At 49.3% G+C, this 10,529-nt stretch overlaps 1 protein-coding gene across 1 annotated transcript; it reads right to left on the reverse strand.

Annotated features, from left to right (window-relative positions):
* Positions 1–468: 468 nt before the first annotated feature.
* Isl1 (ISL LIM homeobox 1) lies at positions 469–9,724 on the reverse strand. The gene is made up of 5 exons (XM_023706268.1): positions 9,541–9,724; positions 6,693–6,952; positions 4,795–5,081; positions 3,383–3,550; positions 469–1,442 (listed from the first exon to the last, which is right to left on the reverse strand). The coding sequence occupies exons 2-5, from the start codon at positions 6,892–6,894 to the stop codon at positions 1,326–1,328; spliced, it is 774 nt and encodes a 257-aa protein (XP_023562036.1). The 5' UTR covers positions 6,895–6,952; positions 9,541–9,724; the 3' UTR covers positions 469–1,325.
* Positions 9,725–10,529: the final 805 nt, after the last annotated feature.

Raw genomic sequence — 10,529 nt, forward strand, 5'->3', positions numbered from 1 at the left:
ATTAAGGCTTCTCCAACCCACTGTGGTCCCGCTAGGGCACTGAGTCCCAAACTTGCAAATGCAGCCTTAGTTACTTGCAAAACAATATTGACTAGTGCATCGTGGGCATACCCCAATTTACATGCAATTAATTTCAGACACTTTAAAGCCTTGCTAATGTATAAAAGAGGGACCCTGAATCATCGCATTTATTTAGTTATCTATGCCAAACGTTTATTAGTGAAATAGTCCTGAAGATATAATTCTACATATGGCGCTTTGATTTCACATAATATTTAAGAAAAAAAAGACAAAACACATAAAATTAGACATATAATTCAAAGACCACGGTACAACCTTTATCTTATTTTTTTACTTCAGCAAACAAAAAAATGTCAAATGACATGAAAAGTGGCAAGTCTTCTGACAATAAATAATAAATTACTTTATAATTTTTGCAATGCAAGAGCAAACAAAAAAAAAGTTTCCTTTTTTTCCTCTTTATTTCCAGAGAAAGAGAAAACAGTCATTTTAACCAATAACTATACACATCTTTGGGGGAAGAGTTCTTGGACAGACACGAGTCAAACACAATCCCGACGCTTGTGGCAAAATAGAGGTAACCTTGTTGCAATGCTTTAGAAGTTGGTTTTTAAATCTCAATTCAAAAACCTTTAAAGTCGCTTCAGACTTCTTGATAGAGGATGGATCTCAAAAAAAAGGGCCAGGGAGGTGGCGGGTGGCAAAAGTACAAAGGAAACCAGCTACAGGACATGCTAAGAGACCCAGGATTTCAATTAACTCCTTGTTAAAGTCAACTAAAAACACTGCAAAGCAATGCAGCTCCCCGTGCTGAAAGCACTCTCTGGGCCCTGGAGCCCAGGCTCTTCCTGCTCTTCGCTGGAGCTCCTGCTCAGCAAGGCGATGGCCACATAGAACAGCACCATTGAGGTTAGGGTGGACTCGAAAATTCTGTTTCTGTTTTTCTCTAGATGTGCAGTGAAACAAAAAATGCTTTTTTTTTTTTTTGAGATCCTTGAATATAAATCCTCTACGTTTTAAAAACGTCTTTTTTTTTCAGTACTCCTAAGATCATTGAATAGTATTATGATGGGTCCTGGGTTCGTTCGTTTGTTTGTTTAATTCTAGTAAAATCCCATGATTGTCTTCACAGTGTTGCTACCATATCACCTTGTCATTAAAACAGACTTCGTGCATTTCATGGAGCATTCATTTCTTGATTCAGTTTTCCTTGACTGGGTCGTTAAATACTTTTGTTTCAGAGTTCAACAATATAATTTCCCACTTTCTCCAACAGGGAAAAAACGCATCTGAATGAATGTTCCTCATGCCTCAATAGGACTGGCTACCATGCTGTTGGGTGTGTCAGGGAGTTGAGAGGACATCGACGCTACTTCACTGCCAGTGGAATTAGAGCCGGGTCCTCCTTCTGAAAAATTGACCTGCGTGGAAGGCGAACAAGTCAATAAAGGAAGCTGTGACACTATTCATGAAGGTATAAGCTCAGCAAATTGCAATGTAAGTACAGGTGCTCCTGTAGAAACAGAGAGCCACACATTATGACAGGCTTCTAGAAAGCCTGTGAAGAGGTGAGAAGAAATCCTCTCACTTTCCTCTCTTCTTAAAGACCTCTGTTTTACTCCACCTGAATTCCCAACATTATGTTACATTCAATTATTTAAGACAAATGGCATCACAACTCTACCGTGCATGCTCAAAATAAAATTATCCTGCTGGCTACATGCTGCCCCGAGAGGAGCAAGCTCTGTCTCCAGGCGTCAAGATTCTCCGTGTGAGTTGGAAAACGCAGCACGCACATACATGCTCAGAGCACAGATGGGAGACTCGAGGACATTGCCTGGACAATGATGGATTCCTGGGAGGGCTGCCACTCTACCTTCCTTCTGGCTTCTGGGCCTCTTGTTTGGTCTGTCTTCCTCCCCCCTCTCCTCCCCCATCAAACACTTCTTTGGAAGAGATCATCACATTATAAATATCTGGCTTTTTCACTTAACTAAAAAAAAGAAAACTCTACGCAGTGCTGCTGCTGTAAGGCCCTTCCCACAGTGACACCCGCCTCCTCCTGCCTCCACTCACTCTGCTGAGCTCATCGCAGGATAACGTTCCAGAAGCACAAACCCTTGGCTGTCCCGAGCCTTCCCTGCCTTCCTTCTCCCTTCTAGGCTTTTGCTCAATTAACTCATCAGATCAGTAACTTTACAATACATTTTTTCCTAGCTCCAGCATCTACCTTCCTTTCCATCCACATTCCCAGTCTGCCTGTCCTCCAGACTGACCACCACTTACAGACTCCAACCTGGGGCCCATCCTCCCGGCCACTGGCCTCTGGCCAATTACCTAACTGTTGACACCAGGAAACAAATGGCCCCTTGCTAGATGTGAAGGCAAAAAGTGTCCTCAGTTAATGCTTTAGTTTTTTTGCTAAAAGGACAGTGCCTCCAGTTTTATAAAATAGGATTTTATAGGACTGATTAACACCTTAAGAAAAAAAATCTTAAGTACAAGTATGCCATATCATAAAGGACCTACATCACATTTAGTATTTTATTTATCTGGACCCTTAAAGCCTTGTGTAGCTGAAAAAAAGTGGGCTAATTCTCCCCTGGTTGTGTAAAAACAGGGATGCTAAGACAGGTTTTCACATATTCCATGAGAACTCTAATTGGTAGGGTGATGGTTCTTTTGCTACAGTGTACACATGTATATGACCACACGTCACCGTATCCAGGTGAAGCTGGAACTCATACTAAAAACAAGCTGAGCAGTCCCACACTTCTGGATAGTCACAGGAAGGGACACAGTAACCAAAGCATCAGCCACGGAGTGATTTACGTATCTCTTGATGTATTTAAAAACTGCACCTAGTGAGCTCCTGCAGCTCACTGACAAAAACATAGATTCTGTGTTATAACATAGATGCTTTACAATTGCTTTTATTTGGGCTCTGGAATGTCCCGTTCTCTGCATGTGGAGACGGGAGTAAACTCAGTGAATGCTGGTCCAAAGGTGTCCCTGAAGTCCCTACAAACTGGAAAAGCTGAGAGTGTATGCCTTTGCCACCCACGTGCACGCATCTTCAGGCATCCCATCTAGTTGCGCACTGCGGGGTTCATCTCAGGAATCCTCTTGGCTGACGGAAAATTCAGCCTGTATAAGCGGATTGCAGTCTCCTGAGCAGACTCCCACAAGGCTTGCTTCCCTCGTATCTGCCTCTCCTCTCTCTTGTGCCAGGCATGCTCTGGTACCTCTTCTCCTCCATCCAAGGGCCAAGGAGCACAGGCCCCCAGAATCTTGGGACAGGTGGGCCAGACTCCCTGCCTGCGGGGAATTCAGCCTTCTCAGTTTGGGAGCTGACACTTACCAGTTGTTGAAAAGCAGGCTGGTCTATGTCACTCTGCAAGGCGAAGTCGCTCAGTACTTTCCAAGGTGGCTGGTAACTTTGCACCTCAACTGGGTTAGCTTGCAAGCCACCATCGTGTCTCTCTGGACTGGCAGCCACCATGGGAGTTCCTGTCATTCCCTGGATATTCTGTGAATAACCCCCCACCCCAACATGTTAATGAGCAAACTACCTCCCTCCATTGTCTGCCCAGGCTAAGCAAATATACCCAGGTATTATCTTATCTGTACAGTGGTCCTTTATTGATTCAGTTAATCCGCTGCACCTATGGATAGGAGCTGGAGTTTGGGTTTGTTTTTCTACTTCTGTGGGCTGGACTACTAAATCTACTTAAACTTTACAGAAATAAGCTCTACTGCCCCTCTTCTTCCCCCTCGCCTTCAGAGCTCCTCCCAGCTCCCCCCCCCCCACAGGGTCTACCCTCCCACAGGTGGAAAGCTGAGGCAGGCTGGCGCCCTTCAGCCTCAGACCTGGTGGCTTTCTGGTTCAGGCCGCCACAGGTTTTCTCCTGGCAGGGTCGCCCTGCAGAGCTAGGCCCTGCTCATGAGCTTTGGACCTGGCTGCTACAGTGCTGTTGTGCACTAAGCAACTGAGGAAGTGCCCGGGCCCAGTCTTGGCAGGCCAGCCAAGTTTAATGACAGAGGATTTTATAGCATTTAAAAATAGGGCTAAAGCAGTAAAATGGAAAAAATAAAAAGAAAGGAAGAAACTGTAGTTAAGCTTAGCCAGGAGGCCTGGAAGAGGGGCGCTGCCTGGCATTGCAGTGCCAGGGCCTGGTCCTCTGGAGAAGCCTGGGTGACCCCAAGGGAGTAGGGGGAGCTCTACGTGGAGTTACCCTGGGGGGCCTCTGCAGCCTAACCATGTAGCAGCGGCTGGAGGCTGGCAGGGAGGCTGGCAGGGCAGCGTCTACTCAGCCCCTGAATACAGACAGGCACGCAGGGTACTGCTGCTCCTTCTTCTCCTGAAACTGTGGAGCTTATGACCTCGACCTCAACCTCAGCCAAGTCCATGCCAGGCCTCATTGGCACCACCCCGGGTGCCTAAGCTCAGTCAAGTCGGCCTGCCAGCCTGGGAGGAGAGCATCAGGGATCCCACCACACAGGGAGCCTCTCCCATCTGCCAGCCCTCAGGGCTGGGTGTTCACCTGCTCCCCTGCCCCTCCCTTCCTCCTCCTCCTCCTCCTCCTCCTCCTTCTCTTCCTCCTCCTCCTCCTCCTCCTCTTCCTTCTCCTCCTCTTCCTCCTCCTCCTCTTCCAGGAGTCTGGCTCCCCGGCGGCGTGGGGGAGGGGAGGGCGGGCTTCTGGCTCCAGCGGCTCCAGAAGGCCCTCAGTCTTCTCTCCCCGTCCGTCCACCCATCCCGGCCTGGCCACTCACAGTCTTGTCGTTGGGCTGCTGCTGCTGGAGCTGCTTCATCATGATGCTCCGCTTCTTGTCCTTGCACCGCTTGTTCTGGAACCAGACTCGGATCACGCGGGGGCTGAGGCCTGTCATCTCCACCAGCTGCTCCTTCATGAGCGCATCCGGCCGAGGGTTGGCAGCGTAGCAGGTCCGCAAGGTGTGCAGCTGCTTCTCGTTCAGCACAGTCCGGACGCGGGTGGTCTTCTCGGGCTGCTTGTGGACATGCGGCCGCAGGGCCGGCTGCCGTGCAGAAATGGGCTCAGCTGCGGGACAAGGCGGGCTGTGAGCGCGGGGCCAGGGCAGCAGCTCACCAGGAGGCACTAGATCTGCTAGTGCTTTGAGGCCTGGGCACACCAAGCAGGGGCGCCAGAGTTGGGGGTGGGAAGGGGGAAAGGAAGAACGAAATCTCACTCCTTAATCCGCAGACAGCAGGGCTGGGTAATCCCAGCAGGAACACTGCCCCTGGCCCTGGCAGCGGCCAGGTCCTGTAGATCAGGGAGCTAGGGCAGCACCGCCTTCCTCCTCCCCCGGCCGGCCCTTTCCCATACCCTGTCTGGGCCCAACTTGCACGGAATAACCCACCTCTGGGGTTGGCATTTCCTCTTGGGTGAAGGCCGGGAGGGCACTAGGGAAGTAACTGCGGGACCCTCCAAGGACAGCCTCATACCAGCAGGGCATCTGCGGCAGGAGACCAAGGGTTCTACCGGAATGCTGGGACTGCAGTCCCAGCCAGCACAGTGGGGCACAGGGCTGAGGAGTTCTGGGCTTCTAGCCTTCTCTCCAGCCCTTTCTCCACACTAAATCAACGTGGGATGCTCCTGAGACAGCTGACCCCAAGCAAAGGAAGCTGAAAGTGGGCCCGGCTGCCGAGCTCAAGACAAACTGCTGGGAATCCTCATCCCTGGCCTCCTCCGGCTTTCCCACCCTCGAGTTTGCCCCCAGGAAAGCTAGTCCACAAATCCCCCCACAGATTCTTAGAGCTGCCAGAAAAAGACAAGGGGTGTGTGTGTGTGTGTGTGTGCTGTTTCCTCAGCTCCACTACTTAGTGAGAACTGAAACATTAAAACTATGCAGGCTGTGGCTGGGGATCTAGTGGGGACCAGGGGAGGGTATGGAGGCAGGCTGTTGCGCCCTGCCTCACCAGATCAGATGACTTCCCCTCTGAGGGAAGGGCAACCCCCTGGGGCCAAGCCAACACCTTCAGGGTCAAAGTAGAGCCTCAGCAACAGGCTCGAAGAAGAAATTCTCACCAAATCATGTAGAACGCACGCATAGTCTAAGGAGGCAGGCTCCCCTTAACGGGCAATTACTGCACATCAGCTTGTTGACAGTTTTAAATTACAGCTCAGTGCAGTGACCTGCAGTTATTAAGACTGTATCTTTCCAAGGTCTTTTCTCTTAGTAAAGGATAAAAAATAAAATTGAAAATGTGTTTGGGAGGGTTAAAGAAACAGAAACTGGGAGGCCAAATATGGAAGGCTCTTAAGCTTCTAGCAGAGAGTTAGAGGAAGCCACAGCGGGCACCTGGGGCTCCGGTGCAGGCCCTGTGTGCAGCACGCCCGCGTGGACACCGAGGTCCAGCGACAGCACCGTCAGGGCCTGTGCTGCTGTGTGCACAGGTGGCTCTGCGCGGCCCTCCTGCGACGTGTAGCCATGTCTGGGGGTCAGGGCAGGCAGCGTGCACGGCCAATCACGCCGCAGGAGACCGGAGCGAGCAGAGCAAACCCGCATTGTAAACCTTGGCTTGAGGGCCAAGGCTGCCATCCCAACCCGGGGCGCCCCGTTGGCTGCAGCCTCCGGGTTTTCGGAGGCCCCACCCCTGGGCCTGGCCCCGCTCCGAGCCAGCTCAGCGTGGGCGGTGGGTGGTGGGATACCTGCCATCTGCAGCGGCCGCGGCGGGTGCAGGGGGCTGAGCGGGTCGCCGGCGCCCAGGCTGGCTCTCTCCACCACGTCGTGATCGGCGCGGCAAAACAGCCCATCCTCCCGCAGCGCGAACTCGTCCCCAGGGATGAGCTGGCGGCTGCAGGCCACGCAGCGGAAGCACTCGATGTGGTACACCTTGGCGCGGGCGCGCATCACGAAGTCGTTCTTGCTGAAGCCAATGCTGCACTTGGCGCATTTGATTCCATACAACCTGCACGCCGGCGGAGGGAACAGAAGCACAGCAAGGGGTCACTTGAGGCAGGCCTAGCCCGGCCCCAGACACATAGATCCCACTGAAAGCCCAGAAGTGCCTGGAAAAATCAGTATCACCGCTCTGAACGGGAGGACAGAAAGGAAGCTATTTCCCGCTTCTTGCATCTTTCTCCTCCACCCCTGCCCTGTTCTTCAGGGTCTTTTGCTCTCCAGCGGCCCTCTCCAACTCAGTATCTCTTAAATCCACAACACCTAGCACAAACTAGGGACAGTTTTCCGTAGATTCAAAACCCGGGCCTGAGCAGTAGAACCCAGCTGGGGGCAGTTCATGCAAGGAACTGGGGAGACTCCACGGCCAGTGGCCCCACACTTTCACTTCCTTATCCCTCCACTGCTGTGGCCAGATACATCTTTGAAGCAGTAACAGAAAAGCTGTGGAGAGGGACTGTCACCGCTCCGAATTTGTGAGGTCCCAGAAATCACACACACACTGAGTAACAAAATGAAACCTGCAGACCCCCTCCTGCACTGCGCCGAGTTGTGTCCTACCAACCGCACATTCCCGCAGGCAACAATGCAGATGTTGTTTCTCCCTGTCTCGAGTTATTGTGATTTCTAAAATCTGCTCTTTTCCGGGTTTCGGAAGCATCTGCGTCTATTTCGGTCTGCTTGAGAACCAAGACCAGCCTGAACGTTTCCCTTCTAAGCACTCTCTTTGTGGGCCTTTCCTCACCCAGGGACGGTCCTTCTAAGCTGCACTACGGGCCCTTTCAGTACCAGCACTCGCCTGGCCATTCCCACCAACGGATAGCCAGAGAGAGGGGCAGACCCGCGGAGTCGGTGGGGGAGGGAGTGCTGTCCTAGAAGAGACTTGGAAACGCAGAGGTTCACTCCATGCTGCTCTTACAAACTAGGATTTAAGAGCACATGTGCATGTTTATGGGCACGCGTGCGTGCACAGGCACGTGTACACACACACACACTGAGTTCAGAAAGAAAAGACTGCATTTTCCTACAGATGACTGCAAAACTAGGTACACGCAGCTCTCTGTACAGTTTAGCAAAATGGTACTTCCACAGGAGTAAAAATGTTCCTGAGGTCCAAGCCGGCTCTCGTCCCCAGAAGCCTGCGCCCGAACACCAACTAAGCAGTGAAAATGCCTCGCTGGGCAGAGGTTAAAAGGCAGATTCAAGTTCTCCCTCCCTCCATCTACCCTGGGAAGAGCTTTCATTTTAAGGGATTAGGGCTTTACTTTGCCACTGACCCAACAACTTAGAAAATTTCTCTCCTCCTCAACCCCCTCTCTTACTCCCCAAGTATTAAAAAATTTCTCCGCCTTGCACTGTTCAATTTGCTTATCAAGATCACACACTCCACTTAGTATTTTTTTTAATGTTTCTTACTGTGTAGACAGGAGAAAATTGTAACTGCATATTAAGTCTTTACTAAACTTTAATAAAAGTTCTCAAAATCCAAAAGCCCTCTGACCTATATAACATCTAATTATTTACTAATAGTCACTGGGGAATTATTTTGAAAATATTTTTGCTCTCCCTCGACTTAATAGCAAAGGCGATAGCTCTTCCATTTGCTATTAAGGCAGTCCAAAAAAAAAAAAAAATCTTTACAAATTCTACTGAGTTCCTAAGCTGAAAATGAACTTTCTGATATATTCACACAGGTTCTCCAAAACTGGAGTTTAGGGAAGCCTGAAACAGAGTAAACTGAAACAGCAACAACAAAACCAAATTCAGAAAGTGGCCTGTGGTTTTAGTCTTCTTCGAATGGGCAATTCACTCATTTTATCAGTTCCTAGATTTTAATGTGAGAAAGGAAGCTGTTCAATTATCTAAATATCCCAATTGTTCGGGGACAGATGATGGGCAATTTGATCTGCTCAGTCTAATTCATCAGCTCAGATAAGATAAGAAAGCAAAGACCGTCAGATGTCACCAAAGGGTTAATATTTAAAAAGATTAAATTTCCGGGTCTTTTTTGCAAGGATTATTTTGGTTGCTTTTTGAAAATTTCCAGGATGAAGCTCTTACCCTACAAGAGGTAATATTTCTATCTGCTTTTACAAGCTACATACATCCCTAAATGTGCTTCTAACTTTTATTTTTTCTATTTCACTAACGCTTCCAAAATTTCCTAAACTTACTAGTAAAACACAATTAAAGCAAGCAAATAAAACACTACATTACACACCCAAAATCGACGGCATTTTTAAAGTTTAGAAACTCAAACTCATTCACCTTGAAATTTTGTTGATGTCTTCATTGGTTTTAGAAAGGAGAGGGCGAAAGAAAATAATTTGGGCACCATAAGATTCCAAGAACAATTTAACAGGCCTTAGTAGCATACAATTTATGAGAAACCCCGCATAGAGGTTTTGTCCTATTTTTTTTTCTTAAAAAAAAAACTACACGAACAGCATCGTTTAATTTTTTTAAAAACGCACTTCAAAGGAAACTTTTCCGTGCTGGACCCCCGAAATAACACTTCCCCCAAGACAAAAGCCACCCCAATGAACGGAGAAAAGCGGGGAAATCTCACAAGTTAAGGCAAAAGTATAAATGGCATACCTGATATAGTCTCTTTTACAGTAGGTTTTCCCATCCCTAACAAAGCACGTACAGCTCTCGTCCAAATACTGATTACACTCGGCACATTTCAAGCATGCCGCATGCCATTCCAAATCCGGAGAAACCCTCAGAATATACTGATCATGAATTTGATTGCCGCAACCAACACACAGGGAAATCAGACGTTTTTCTGAAATGAAAATAAATACATGATTGACTAACCGTTTACTTCCTACAGAGATAAACACACTTTTAGTGTCGTTCTCTTATAGGGCGTACTCAGAGAGGTTTTCTTTTTTTTTCTTCTTCTTCTTTCATTTTTTTAAAAAGAGTATTGCACTTCGGGATGGTAATTGAAGTGTGCCATCAAAACCTTGACTCATTTTATAAAGGAGGTGGAATATATGTAAAATGCCGATTTGAATAGTCTACATTTGTAAGCCTAGCACGCAATCAAACGCGCTCATTTTGTATTTCCCCCTCCTCCTCCCTCTTTGCCATAATCATTGGGAAAGATTATGGGTAAGTCAAGTCAAAGAAAAGGTTTTGACTAGAAGCGTAAAGTGAACGAGGGGATGTCTATATTTTCTAGGAAGCACGCTCTTAAACAGCACCTAGGACTGGATATTGTTAGCAGGAGCAGACATCAATAGAGTTGTCACTCGCGCTCCTTTGCAAGTCTGATGCCAGCGCCCATCTCCGGGCGCTGCACGCTCGCGCAGACTTCTGCAACATAATAACCCTCGCGGAGAGCCCCCGGGCAGGAGGTCGCCCTCTGCACAGAAGGACGCGGCTCGGAGGGCGAGGAGCCGGCCGCCAGCAGCGCGCGGGCCGCGCAGGCCGCCTCCAGGGCGACTGCGGCCGCGCCGAGCCCCGGAGCTGCGCGGAGGGGCCCGCCGGCGCGCACCGAGCCCCGAGGCAGCAACGCTCTTACTTTTCGGAGGGTCTCCCATGTCTCCCATGTCGGTGGGAGGGAGCACTGTCGCGGG

The sequence above is a fragment of the Octodon degus genome, unplaced genomic scaffold (genome assembly GCF_000260255.1).
Source record: "Octodon degus isolate 3935 unplaced genomic scaffold, OctDeg1.0 scaffold00248, whole genome shotgun sequence".
Taxonomy (NCBI): Eukaryota; Metazoa; Chordata; class Mammalia; order Rodentia; family Octodontidae; genus Octodon; species Octodon degus.